Below are 14,411 nucleotides of genomic sequence, written 5' to 3'. Positions count from 1 at the left end.
GGTGTTCTGGATTCTTGTGCGCATGTGTGCTCTTGTGTGCGAGAGAGACAGAGAGAATAAACCGTCATTTCTATTATTTGTCATGCATTGAAACTGTACCATAAAACGATAAAAGATCAAAGCAATATGTCTCACTGTTAGAATTATTTTATTTTATATGACATGATGACATATGACCATATTACGCACCACGTTTTCCCGGAAATAAAGTGAATTTGGCGCGAGACGCTGAGCGAACTTGGTGATGGAACGTCAGAGACACGCCCCCAGCTTCTCCTACCATGTGGTTGATATAAACACAGTTCACTTTCGTGACAAGCTTTTTGGCTTCAACATTTTCTTAACTGTGCGCTCATTAACAGCTGTCAGCATGTCTGTGTCCGTCGACGTGAATTTTCAAACCCAGATTGTGTCTGTTTTGGATTCACTTACAAAGGTGGCCGTCGTGGAAATAACGAAACTGTTCGAGTGTCAATTCCTTGCTAAAGGAACCACCGTTCTCATTGAAGGGCAGACAGAGCAAAATGAAATCCTGCAAACGGTGGACTCTGTCAAAAAGTCAGGCAAGAAATGTCTTCGCAGTATCGGAGTTCAAGTGGATGAGGAGTTAACTGGTATATGAAAGTGTTTTTTCATCACTGTAACGTTGTTGCTGTTAAGATCCCAGTGAAACAGTTTACAATCTCAAACGGATCTTGCTGCTGGATACTTTGTTGCAACTAGCAAGTAGTACAATCATGTTCTCGGGGGAGCCATATGTAAAATTGTGTCACATATGGATAAATAAACACGGTTTAGTTTGCGTGATGACTCAGTCTTATCATTCTCGCTGAATGTGACTGAAATGCAGTTTTTTTAATGACATGTTGGAAGGAATTGGGATTCTGCAAAATATAGATGACTGACAATTTGTCAGCAAACAACATTTGAAGCAAAAAATAACAAAGTTATGCACAATTAGTGATTTATTTAACCTCTACATTGTTATGCATGTCAGTGCTGATCAAACCAATGGGATGTTTGTGTGCTTTTCTCTCCCCCCTTCCATTCCCTCTAGCCCCAAAACAGTGCTCCTTCTCAAAGGTGAGCAGTGAGGAGGGTCCTGCACATCATATCACCCTGCTGGAGGCTAATCAGCCTGCTGACCTAAAGTGCTATGTTCTAGAACACAAGGTCAGTGAGTCAGTGTTTGAGGTTAATGTGATTTGTGAACCATAAGATGTATTTGGTGTCTGTTAAAATAACCCATGGTGTTTTGACCTGTAGTGTAGGCTAATTTGAGTTGCTGACACCTGTATTACAAGAGCTAAGTAGTTATATTTTTTGGCTTGTCATCCATCTGCCAGGATGTGGAGATGGTGAAGGGGAGCAGTCTGGAACCAGAATCCCCAACAACCACTGAGACAGAAGGAGAACAAGTTATATATTCCAGTAAACACATTAATTCTACAGTGCCTTGCAAAAGTATTCGGCCCCCTTGAACTTTGCGACCTTTTGCCACATTTCAGGCTTCAAACATTAAGATATAAAACTGTATTTTTTTGTGAAGAATCAAAAACAAGTGGGACACAATCATGAAGTGGAACTTCATGATTGTGTCCCACTTGTTTTTGATTCTTCACAAAAAAATACAGTTTGGATATTGGATTGGATATATTGGATATTTCAAACTTTTTTAACAAATCAAAAACTGAAAAATTGGGCGTGCAAAATTATTCAGCCCCTTTACTTTCAGTGCAGCAAACTCTCTCCAGAAGTTCAGTGAGGATCTCTGAATGATCCAATGTTGACCTAAATGACTAATGATGATGAATACAATCCACCTGTGTGTAATCAAGTCTCCGTATAAATGCACCTGCACTGTGATAGTCTCAGAGGTCCGTTAAAAGCGCAGAGAGCATCATGAAGAACAAGGAACACACCAGGCAGGTCCGAGATACTGTTGTGAAGAAGTTTAAAGCCGGATTTGGATACAAAAAGATTTCCCAAGCTTTAAACATCCCAAGGAGCACTGTGATAATATTGAAATGGAAGGAGTATCAGACCACTGCAAATCTACCAAGACCTGGCCGTCCCTCTAAACTTTCAGCTCATACAAGGAGAAGACTGATCAGAGATGCAGCCAAGAGGCCCATGATCACTCTGGATGAACTGCAGAGATCTACAGCTGAGGTGGGAGACTCTGTCCATAGGACAACAATCAGTCGTATATTGCACAAATCTGGCCTTTATGGAAGAGTGGCAAGAAGAAAGCCATTTCTTAAAGATATCCATAAAAAGTGTTGTTTAAAGTTTGCCACAAGCCACCTGGGAGATGCACCAAACATGTGGAAGAAGGTGCTCTGGTCAGATGAAACCAAAATTGAACTTTCTGGCAACAATGCAAAACGTTATGTTTGGCGTAAAAGCAACACAGCTGAACACACCATCCCCACTGTCAAACATGGTGGTGGCAGCATCATGGTTTGGGCCTGCTTTTCTTCAGCAGGGACAGGGAAGATGGATGGAGCCAAATACAGGACCATTCTGGAAGAAAACCTGATGGAGTCTGCAAAAGACCTGAGACTGGGACGAAGATTTGTCTTCCAACAAGACAATGATCCAAAACATAAAGCAAAATCTACAATGGAATGGTTCAAAAATAAACATATCCAGGTGTTAGAATGGCCAAGTCAAAGTCCAGACCTGAATCCAATCGAGAATCTGTGGAAAGAACTGAAAACTGCTGTTCACAAATGCTCTCCATCCAACCTCACTGAGCTCGAGCTGTTTTGCAAGGAGGAATGGGAAAAAATGTCAGTCTCTCGATGTGCAAAACTGATAGAGACATACCCCAAGCGACTTACAGCTGTAATCGCAGCAAAAGGTGGCGCTACAAAGTATTAACTTAAGGGGGATGAATAATTTTGCACGCCCAATTTTTCAGTTTTTGATTTGTTAAAAAAGTTTGAAATATCCAATAAATGTCGTTCCACTTCATGATTGTGTCCCACTTGTTGATTCTTCACAAAAAAATACAGTTTTATATCTTTGTTTGAAGCCTGAAATGTGGCAAAAGGTCGCAAAGTTCAAGGGGGCCGAATACTTTCGCAAGGCACTGTAGGTGGCGGTGAAGCTATAGATACATAAATATGTTTGTTAGAAAGACTTTGTATATAAAGGGTTGAGGTTACCATCTAACAACTATTTAATTTTCTGTCCTCTAGCCCCTAAGTATCCAAACCATCTCTCTGGTACTGTTCAAAGCTCCCCAACTAAGCAGAAACTCCAGCCCCTCAAGACAGAATCAGAGAATGGAATGAACACAGAATGGGTGACTAAAGTCATCTGCCAAATGGTCCCAAAGGCAGAAGAGCAGTATTCAACACCACAGGCAAATTGTAAAGAAAAGCCTATCCAGGTGGAGCCCCAGCAGGCCAGTGTCAGCACCGCAAAGGAGACAGCCTATAGCCCGTCCACCTCAGATGGTGCTTTGGCTCCTGAACAGGCTAAGAGAAAGTTGACATCTATGGGTGCATTGGACCCTCCCTCTGCGGTGAAGAATAAAAAGGTGGACTTCAAGCTGGACCAGATGATGATGATGAAGAAGAAGGTGGATTTCAAGCTGGACCAGACCTCCCTGGAGCACAAATTGACGAGGGCCTGCTCAGTGCTGCTGGTGAACCTGCTTTTGGTGCCTGGAGGGAAGAAGGCTAATGGGAGCTACTGTCACAACAGCAAGAGGTTCCCCATGCCCAAGGACCTCAAGACCCACCAGGGCCTCCACACAGGCCGGCGCCTTTGCTGCTTCACTCAGTGTGGGAACGATGTCTGGCGGCTTCAAAGCGTCCTCTCCCCGAGCCACTCCTACGGTTGCAAGATCTGCGGGAAGAGTTTCAAACGCAGGAAGATCTTGAGGAGGCACGAGCGCTTCCACAACGGGGAGAAGCCCTATTCATGCTACCAGTGCTCAAAGATGTTCGCCCTGCGGAAAAGCCTCCGCAGGCATGAGAGGTTCCACACGGGGGACAAGCCTCACAGCTGCCTCCAGTGTGGGAAAAGCTTCCGGCTTAGGGACAATCTGAAGGCTCACCTGCGCTTTCACACAGGTGAGAGACCTTTCACCTGCTCCTTCTGCTCCAAGAGCTTCAGAATCCTCAGGAACCTTGAGGAACACAGCGTTGATCACTTGGGAGTGACAGCGAAGTAGCTCACTTTCCGACAAAGAGAGCTGTTCCTAAGCATTAGCACCTAGCAGCCTTTATCGGCTGGTTGTGTAAGCCGCATTACAAAGCTTATCTACCTCTAAATTTGCATGTTTGTTTTATACTTTTATCTTGAACCATTATGCAAAATACTATAGTAATGCAGCAACTGTCTCTCCTTATCTTTGTTCATAATGCTGTTTTTGTCAGGAAAACACCATCCTTAAACTTCCCTGACATCTACACAGGAAAAAGTATCTAAAGACACATGACTTAGTTTAAAATTAAAAGAATGGGAAGTATGATGCAGCCTTTAATTTTGCAAATACACATTTGAATGTAATCTGTAGAGAGAAGTTATTTCATATCATTTTTTGATTGAAGCTGATGTCTCTGACTTGTGATTTGTTGAATATATAACAAATATGACTACATGGCTTTTAATTATAATCCAAAATTGTTTGGGGGGGGGGATGTTCATCCATTTTAGAATAAGGCTGTAACATAACATGTGGAAAAAGTCCAGGGGTCTGAAAACTTTCCTAATGCACTGTAATTCCCTGCGTTTGTGTGAAAAGGTCAGTTTTATGGTATGTACTGTGGTTGGCCCTTTTGTCTGGCAATAAAAAAACGCCACTTGTATTATTGATTTCACTAATGCCTTATAAAAATTGACACATCAGAAGTGTCTGGTTGTGTGAATCTCGTCTCTTTTGTTACAAACGTTAATGTATGTTACAGTAGTTTATTTTATAGCTTATTAAAGCTCATTATTAAAAAAAGTAGCTCAAAAGATATAACTGCAGACTACTTCCCTGTTGTGAAGTGGCTCCAATGACAGTTGAGTCTAGCCCCGCCTCCAAAGGAAGTATACACAGGGAGCCTTGCTTTCACTTTTGAATGTTTGCACTATACAGTGAAGTACACACAGGCAAGGACCGAAAGCTGACTTTACAGGTAAATTATTGCATTTTGTGTGATTTAGCGGCAGTGCACAGACCTTCCCATGTCTAATTGCCTACTACGCTAACATGCCATTCACTTCAGCAGCTGGCTACTATTTGAAACGGACATTTTGGAGCACCACCTACAGCAGTCAGGGGATACTTCATTTCCTTTTAACCTTATACTCCAATATTTGAACAGCAGGAAAGGGAGCAAGATGGACGAAGACTGTACCATTCCTCTGTCAAGCAAAACCCAGCTTGAGGTGTTGCTGACATGCCCAGTGTGCCATGACATATTTAAAGACCCGCACCAGCTGTCCTGTGGGCACAGCTACTGTATGGTGTGTCTGGAGGGCATAATAGACTTCGGTTCAAACATGCCCTTCCGCTGCCCAGATTGCAGGGCCTACTTTGGATCCACGATTGACGTCCAGAAGAGCTATACCCTGGCTAACATCGCAGAGGACTTCAGAGAAAACGTAAAGGTGCTCCTCTCAATTTGTTCACAGATCTGGTTTATTACTTTTGCCAAGACTTCTGTTCCATTTATCATAATTTGTGTCTCTATCGAGCTGTCAGACCCGAGACCATTATGAATCACTACGCCGGGCAGACATTTGATTTCCATAGGCTGGCCAGCTATTTGTGAACGATTTTTTAAATGGGTGTAATAGGAAAGACCATAGGCAGTTCATGTGTTTCAAGTTTTGGGAAGCTTACCATCTATCCTACCATTTCTACTGATATGCACATTTTCGTGGAACAGTTTCCTTTCCTCTCAAAATCATTGTCACGTGGTGAATCATACAAATGACATCTAAAAGTTCAAATTCAACTATGGTGAGAGCACTAGCCTCTGACACATTGATACACTGTGATCCATTGGCGGCTAAATAAGTGAGAGCATAGAACTCAAGAGAGAACTTCCATTATCAACTAATTAAAATACATAAAAACAGTTGAAAATATCCTGATGAAAATTCCGGTTGTTTCAATCACATTCATCTCTCTTCTCCGCCTGTCTGCCTCCCTTTCTATCTGTCTTGACTTGAGTTTTTGCTAGTGAAGTTTTCACGTGGTCAGACCGGAAGCTGTAACGAACGAATTTGGAACAGTGGATCCACTCGCCTATTCCGGGAGCTCAAATTTTCCTTCGCCAGTGAGCTGCTTCTTCGGTGGGGTTTATCGGGGTTGGCATCCAACGTTGTGGTGCATTACCGCCACCTGCTGCAATGGAGTGTGGGCCAGCTAGAGAAACTAAATCCAGCCCCGTTGGTCTTAAAAAAAGAACCACATATTTGAGACTATATCTAATGACGTTCTACTCGGTATTCTCTTTAAACTACTTCCCTATATCCCCTTCTGGTGAGCTTGGGACAGAAAGCTGTTTTTATGGCATTTCCACTGGATATATGGGATCACCAGTTATTTTGCTCTTTCACACACTGGCTTGGTGATTATTGAGGCCGGGAGTGTTGGAATGATTTTCAAATAATGAGGAACAATCATTCCCAATAGCTGTAAAATAAATTAAATTATAAAAAAAAAAAGCTTTGTTGACTTGTGCGAGGCAAAGAACACAGTGGTGAGTTAAGACCAGTGGCAATTTTAGCATGTAATTCTTGGTGGGGCAAACTCAACATATATTTTGTTTATATACAGGCCAGCAAAGCCAATAAACAATGCTAAATAATGTATTAATTGCACTATAACGGTGACAAACGGTGCCTTCAAACTGTTAGGGCCTACATAAAGCTGTGCCAACAGCAGAGATTTCTTTTCAGCATCATGGAGTGAATCCTTACCCCTACACCTTGCTATCAGCAGAACCTTGTCTGGCAGCAAAACAGTTAATTCAGCCTTGTTTACTGCCTTTAAAAAAAAACATAGCTGATATGGCTGACTTGCTTAAACAAATGTGGTTTCTACTGACAATTGAGATTTAAAAACTGTGGCATAAGGGAATGTTGAGCGGATAATAAGCTATCTGTAACTTCGATTAAGACATTAATGAGCGAGCTAAGACCGGCGTAGTCAATATAACTATGTGTTGAGCACTTTTGAAATGTACAGCGACAGAATTCAGAATCCATGGGCCTTGCTTACAGTATTCTCCCTGTACAAGTCAGAACCGTAGGATAAATAGAGGGGGCATATCTTACAATATTCAATGATGGCATTTCTCTAAAACAGGCTATAGGCTACATGTGCACCACCAAGTCAGAACAGTAGGCTAAATTATAAGGGGGAAAGTGCCCAAATTATTAGGGTGAGTCACATGGGCTACTAACAGCTTTCTACACAACATACAATTAGTATTACTTTATTAGCTACAGTATAGATATCTCCCTGGCATATTACATACTTTATGCAGCAGCATATAATATATTTTTGGACTCACGGTTGTGCTGTGCTCACTTGAACAGGAAGGCAGGGCGGCTGTCCTTCTTGTGGGCAAATTTTGTCATGGAACTCTGGCATTCTCTGTATTGATGGTGCTTTAAAGAAAACTGGTAACTCGGATAAAAACAAGGTCAAATCATGACGTCAGTGATCTTCAGGTCAGCGCTTCAAAAAGAGGCCAGGGTTCCCGACTTGGATTTCTGAGTTGGATGACCGTTCAAAATTTATTTTCCTAGACAGAGCTCGTTTTTTTCAGAGTTCTCAGTTGTCTTTAACTCACTGAACTCTGAGATTAACCAGTTCTGAGGTTCCAGTTGTTTTGAACGCTGCAGAAGTCATGCTGGATTGACAGCATGGCCAATGTATTCAACCTTTTCTGGAAAATAGACCCTTAAACCCAGACTTGGACCACACACCCTCTCCACTGAATAGCAGGCAGAGGAAGCAAAATAGTGATTGCTTTGCAACGCTTGTAGTTAGCCACTGATTCCTTCCAAACCACTCAAACCACTGCGATTTCAAACTTGTTGTGTAATATTTATGTCCAATGGCCGATGAGCACTGATACCTTTTATCTCTAATTTCTCTTCATATGACAAGGACTGAAATGGATTTGCCAGTAGATTGTCGACGTGATTCCTGATGACTGCATGCTAGTTAAGATTTTGAAAGTATGATGTTGACATGATCAGTCCAATCAAAGCTACTGTAGATATAACGTGATTTGTCATTTTATCTGTGGCCAATGACCTTGAGCCTTCTTGTATGGGCACTTCAATTGTAAATCTATGACAGCACCCAAGTAGGCTTGAACTTTCTAGCTCTCCCTGTAGTTTTTGCGGTGACGTATTGTCCCCATGAGTGACAGAACACTGAGCCAATCCCGGACGTAATTAGAGAAGATTACCAACCTCTACGCTCTGTATTTTCCGCTGGCTGCCCCTCCACCACAGACAGCACTGAGCTAGGCTGCAACACCTGCAGCTTTATTAACTCAATAAATGTGTTTAGAAACTGATATGTGACACACATTAACGCCAAAATAACATGCAGAATAGGCACAAACTTTTTGGGAATTATTGTATACATAATACATGTATACATACATGGTCTACACATACTGAGACAGAGGGACGCTGCTTCGCTTGCTTGGATGCTTGAACTGAGATTGATGCGTCTCTCAGTCAAATAATGGATAAATATTTCAATATCTCATTTGGGAGGGCAAGGAAGTACGGTAGGGCGGGCTCATAACTCTGGCCCTGCTACCTGTCACTAGATTGGTTTTGCTGACTTATAAATTAACCATGATTAACTGATTGATTTTCTGATTTAATTGAAGGCTAAGAAGACGGAGAGTGCATATTGTGACTGCTGTCCAGAGAAACAGAGCCTGGCAGTGAAGACGTGTCTGAAGTGTGAGGTGTCACTGTGTCAGGAGCATGTCCAGGATCACCTGCAACTCCCTGCCTACATGGGACACCCTCTGGTCAAACCCCTGGGGGACCTGAGCAGGAGGAGGTGCCCTGAGCATGACGATGAGGTGCTGAGGTACTACTGCTCCATGTCGAAAACCTACATCTGTAATATCTGTGCCATGGACAAGAAGCAGATGAACCTCACCGCTGACACCACCAACGTTCTGGGGAGAAAACTGACTGTGAGTTTTTCCCCTCTCTTCTTAAGGATAGCCATAGGAGAAATATGTACAATGCTAGTTTTACATTCTTGATTTATTTTCTGTTACCCTCCTTCAACCAGAGTAAATGGGGTGTGGTGTGGCGGGGTAGCATTTGGGGGGCAGAGAGTTTCTCATACACATAGTACACTTCCAGGCAAGTACTGTAGAAATCCCAGGTTTGAGAATGAAGTGAGGTTCTTCCGGTCTCAATCCCCCAAAAATTGTCTCTCAAACACAAACTATATCGACTTTATTATCCCACCAGGGGGAAATTTGTTTGTTCATGTGCTTAAAAGACACAAATAAATAAACCATAAAACACAGAATGATACACACACCACCCAGAGACACTGCCCATGCAGAATGATTGGCACAGTATTATAATGTATAATATCGCAGACAAACAAACACATCGGTATAATAGCACTATTTAAGCACAAGTACATATACACGGAGTATACCAAACATTAAGAACATTGACCCTCAGAACAGCCTCAGTTCGTCGGGGCATGAACTCTAAAAGGTGTCGAAAGCGTTCCACAGGGATGCTGGCCCATGTTGACTCCAATGCCTCCTACAGTTGTGTCAAGTTGGCTGGATGTCCTTTGGGTGGTGGACCATTCTTGATACACACGGGAAATTGTTGTGTGGAAAACCCAGCAGCGTTGCAGTTCTTAATAAAAGCCGGTGCGCCTGGCACCCACTACCATACCCCGTTCAAAGGCACTTCAATTATTTGTCTTGCCACTTCACCCTCTGACATTCACAATCCATGTCTCAATTGTATCAAGGCTTAGAAATCCTTTAACCTTGTCTCCTCCCCTGATTTAAGTGGATTTAACAAATTACATCAATAAGGGATCATAGCTTTCACCCGGTCAGTCTGCCATGGAACAGAGCAGGTGTTCTTAATGTTTTGTATACTCGGTGTACAGCTGTGAGTATGTGTGTAAATGGGTTTCAGGCATTTATGGAGCAGCAGTTCCAGGTGCTAGAGGGAAAGCTACAGGAATGCAAGGACTCTGTCAGCAAGTTGAAAGAAGACTTCAAAAACGAAGTTAGTCCTGCGTTTGTGCACTCTACTGTAATGCTTTGATTGTTTTTTTGATTTGTTGTGAGATTCATAGTTTTATTTCTCTGTGCACAGAGGCAGAACTCTAATTCCAAAGACTCCCGCATTAACAGTGTAACTGTGGTGTTGCTGTGCCTCTGGTTCATTGTCCTTTATTATGGTGAGTAGATCTGATAATGACGCAGTCAGTCACGACTTGGATTTCTTTTATATAGTATTAAATGAGCCATTTACTCTCTTACTTGCCCCAAATAACATTGTCAACCATTGACCTGCATACACTTGGACTTCAGCAAGGTGTATGTGTGGGTGTATCAAATCAAATTCTATGGGTCACATACATGTGATTAGCAGATGTTATTGCGGTTATAGCGAAATGCTTGTGCTTCTAGCTCCGACAGTGCAGTAATATCTAACAAGTAATATCTAACAAAGTACACCACATATACCCAATACACACAAATCTAAGTAGGAATGAATTAAGACTATATGCATATGGACGAGCGATGTCAGAATGGATCGGACAAAGATACAGTAGAATAGTACAGAAAAAACAGTATATACATATGAGATGAGTAATGTAAGATATGTAAGCATTATTAACTGAATGAGATACCCTATAATAGTATAGAAAACAGTATATAGACATGAGATGAGTAATGCCACATATGTAAACATTACTAAAGTGACTAGTGTTCCATACCTTAAAGTGGCCAGTAATTCCTAGTCTATGCCTATAGGCAGCAGCCTCTAATGTGCTAGTGATGGATGTTTAACAGTCTGATGGCCTTGAGATAGAAGCTGTTTTTCAGTCTCTCTGTCCCAGCTTTGATGCACCTGTACTGACCTCGCCTTCTAGATGATAGCGGGGTGAACAGGCAGTGGCTCGGGTGGTTGATGTCCTTGTTGATCTTTTTGGCCTTCCTGTTACATCGGGTGCTGTAGGTGTCCTGGAGGTTGGGTAGTTTGACCCCGGTAATGCGTTGGGCAGACCGCACCACCCACTTTCAATTGTGCATCTGTAAAAATGTGTGAGGGTTTTAGGTGACAAGCCACATTTATTTAGCCTCCTGAGGTTGTAGAGGCTTTGTTGCACCTTCTTCACCACACCGTCTGTGTGGGTGATCCATTTCAGTTTGTCAGTGATGTGTGCCTCAAGGAACTTGAAGCTTTCCACCTTCTCCACTGCGGTCCCTTCGCTGTAGATAGGGGGGTGCACCCTCTGCTGTTTCTTGAAGTCCACGATCATCTCCTTTTTGTTTTGTTGACGTTGAGCACCACTCTCCCAGAGCTCACACCTCCTCCCTGTAGGTTGTCTCGTCATCGTTGGTAATCAAGCCTACTACCGTTGTGTCGTCTGCAAACTTGATGATTGAGTTGCAGGCATGCTTGGCCACATAGTCATGGGTGAACAGGGACTACAGGAGGGGGCTGAGCACGCACCCTTGTGGGGCCCCAGTGTTGAGGATCAGCGGAGTGTGGGTGATATTTCCTACCTTCACCACCTGGGGGCGGCCCGTCAGGAAGTCCAGGATCCAGTTGCACAGGGCGGGGTTCAGTCCCAGAGTCTTGAGTTTAATGATGAGCTTGGAGGGTACTATGGTGTTGAATGCTGAGCTATAGTCAATGAACAGCATTCTTACATGGGTCTTCCTCTTGTCCAGATGGGATAGGGCATTGTGCAGAGTGATGGCAATTGCATCGTCTGTGGATCTATTGGGGCGGTAAACAAACTGAAGTGGGTCTAGGGTGTCAGGTAAGGTAGAGGTGATATGATCATTGACTGGTCTCTCAAAGCACTTCATGATGACAGAGGTGAGTGCTGCGGGGCGATAGTCATTAAGCAGTTACCTTTGCCTTCCTGGGCACAGGCATAATGGTGGCCGTGTGTGTGTGTGTGTGTGTGTCTGATGAACATTTTGTCTCCATCACAGCATATAGTTCCTCTCTGGAAAATCAAAACCTCACAGACACACTGAAGAAACAGGAGACTCTCTTGCACGATGTCTACTCCTCCGTGGCAGGTGAGAAGCAAATAAATAACTTTTGTTCTTTGCGGATTATCAAACTTGAAGATTCCTGTACTGTAGAAATAAGTATAGCTGCACAATGTCTACTTCTTCGTGGCGGGTGAGAAGCAAATAAATAACTTTTGTTCTTTGTGGATGATCAAACTTGAAGATTCCTGTACTGTAGAAATAAGTATGGCAATACATCTTTGTTGCTGTGGTAATAAGCGATGTGATGTATTTGTTTACAGAATTCATAGTTGACAATCCACCAAAGGGCTACAGAAATGCAGACACCAGAGAAGCCCAACGTAAGCAGTGATACAATGGGTCTATAGTGTGTGTGTGTGCGTCAGTCTATCACTGATCTGATGTGCTTGTTTGTGTGTCACTGATCTGTGTCCCCATTTGTCTTTCTTAGGTGCGCTGACTCTGGACGTAGACTCGGCCAGCCCTTTTCTCAAAGTGTCCATTGATCTCCAGTCTGTGGAGAGAGTGGAGGACAAACTGTCCCTCCCCAGCCACCCCTCCCGCTTTGACAAAGCCCCCCAGGTTCTCACCACCCAGTGCTACTCCTCTGGGAGACATTACTGGGAGGTGGAGGTCAAGGGCTACTGGGACATCGCTGTGTCCTACCAGAGCATTAAGCGCAAGGGGACTGAGGGCCCTGTTTTTGGCCTCAACAAGGAATCCTGGAGCATCACACACAATGCAAAGGGAAATCTGTTTGCCTACCACAACAAGATGAAGAGGGAAATCGCCAATTCATTGAAAGGCAACAGAGTGACAGTGGTGGTAGACTTTGCGAAGGGAACCATCACTTTTTCTGAGGTGAATATCAACCTGATCAAGCTGCACCAGTTCAATGCTCAGCTCAGTCAGCCTGTGTGCCTGGGATTTGGCCTGTACCGCGTAGATCCTCCCAGTAGAGTCGCCATTATAAAGACCCAGTAGTGGCCCTCCACGGCACACTCATCACAAAGCACTGGACTGTAGAGAATAACCAAGTATTGTCTCTGCTGAAACAAATATGTAAATGTTTTACTACAACTCCCGTTGTCTCAGGTTTCTATTATACAAATAATGTTGACATGATTCTATTGCATCTTGATTAAATAAGTTTAAATGATTGTTTTACCTGATGTGTCCAACGTATTTTTTAAATATATTTTTTTACATTATAGTCGTTTAGCAGACGCTCTTATCCACAGCGACTTACAGTTAGTGTATTAATCTTAGGATAGCTAGGTGGGACTACCACATCAGTCATAGTAGGTAAATTTTTTCTCTCAAAGTAGCTATCAGCGAAGTCTGTGCTAGTAGTAAAAAAAAAAATGGCTCTATTCAATCCGCATGGCGGAAGTTCAGCTTTACAGCTTGATTGCAGTTTAAAGGCAAAGTTCCGCTTTAGCTAGCGGAGACCCCATTCAAGATAAACGTGCCATTTGTCAGTTCAATCTGAAATGACCTTTACATGTCTATCACGGAATCTGTAACTCTTTAGCTTTACAGATTGAAGTCAAGTGAAGTTAAAATAAAAACCTTACCTAATGTACTTTGTGGGGGTGTTTTAATTAAGATACTTTAAGATAATTAAGATACTTTGAAGAGGTAGGGTTTCAGATGTTTTCAGAACATGGGCAGGGACTCTGCTGTCGTAGCGTCAGAGGGAAGCTTGTTCCACCATTGGGGTGACAGAACAGAAAAGGGCTTCGACTGGGACAAGAGGGATATGCCCTCCCATAGGGGTGGGAGGGCCAGCAGACCCGAGGTGTCAAAACTAAGTACTCAGGGGTGTAGGGTTTGAGCATAGCCTGAAGGTAGGGAAAGGCAGTTCCCCTTGCTGCTTTTTGTAGTAGATGCATCAACTGGAAGCCAGTGGAGTGTGCGGAGGAGCGGATTGACATTCTGAGAATTTAGGAAGGTTGAACACCAGGTGTGCTGGGCATTCTTTAAAAATTGCAGGGGTTTGATGGCACAAGTGTGGAGCCCAGACAACAGCGAGTTGCAGTAGTCCAAACAGGAAATGACTAGGACCTGCACGGTTTCCTGTGTGCATACCCATGGGAAGTAGCAACCCAATTAAAAAAATAGGCCTTTATTACTCCTGTATGA

At 43.1% G+C, this 14,411-nt stretch overlaps 2 protein-coding genes across 10 annotated transcripts; both read left to right on the top strand.

Moving 5' to 3' along the window:
* The first annotated feature begins 136 nt into the window (after nucleotides 1-136).
* LOC110508491 (uncharacterized) lies at nucleotides 137-4,872 on the top strand. 3 transcript variants are annotated; one of them, XM_090225327.1, is made up of 5 exons: nucleotides 137-614; nucleotides 1,058-1,173; nucleotides 1,347-1,431; nucleotides 3,207-3,550; nucleotides 3,593-4,872. In XM_090225327.1, exons 1-5 carry the CDS (start codon nucleotides 245-247, stop codon nucleotides 4,187-4,189), a joined length of 1,512 nt encoding a protein of 503 aa, XP_090081453.1. In that variant the 5' UTR covers nucleotides 137-244; the 3' UTR covers nucleotides 4,190-4,872. The 3 variants fall into 3 exon arrangements, with proteins under 3 accessions (XP_090081453.1, XP_021444713.3, XP_090081454.1); XM_021589038.3 differs by having other exon boundaries at nucleotides 138-614; nucleotides 3,207-4,872; XM_090225328.1 differs by having other exon boundaries at nucleotides 258-614; nucleotides 1,347-1,418; nucleotides 3,207-4,872.
* Nucleotides 4,873-5,020: 148 nt separating this feature from the next.
* On the top strand, nucleotides 5,021-13,433 carry LOC110508490 (E3 ubiquitin/ISG15 ligase TRIM25). Of its 7 annotated transcripts, none has more exons than XM_021589037.3 (8): nucleotides 5,021-5,141; nucleotides 5,331-5,610; nucleotides 8,877-9,194; nucleotides 10,180-10,272; nucleotides 10,363-10,447; nucleotides 12,222-12,311; nucleotides 12,548-12,607; nucleotides 12,718-13,433. In XM_021589037.3, the coding sequence occupies exons 2-8, from the start codon at nucleotides 5,347-5,349 to the stop codon at nucleotides 13,248-13,250; spliced, it is 1,443 nt and encodes a 480-aa protein (XP_021444712.1). In that variant the 5' UTR covers nucleotides 5,021-5,141; nucleotides 5,331-5,346; the 3' UTR covers nucleotides 13,251-13,433. The 7 variants fall into 7 exon arrangements, with proteins under 7 accessions (XP_021444712.1, XP_021444709.1, XP_021444710.1 ...); XM_021589034.3 differs by having other exon boundaries at nucleotides 5,331-5,616; XM_021589035.3 differs by having other exon boundaries at nucleotides 5,024-5,141; nucleotides 5,334-5,616.
* Nucleotides 13,434-14,411: the final 978 nt, after the last annotated feature.

This window comes from Oncorhynchus mykiss, chromosome 28 (assembly GCF_057628025.1).
Source record: "Oncorhynchus mykiss isolate SJ-2025 chromosome 28, ASM5762802v1, whole genome shotgun sequence".
NCBI classification, from domain to species: domain Eukaryota; kingdom Metazoa; phylum Chordata; class Actinopteri; order Salmoniformes; family Salmonidae; genus Oncorhynchus; species Oncorhynchus mykiss.
This window is presented reverse-complemented; position numbering and strand designations above follow the sequence as displayed.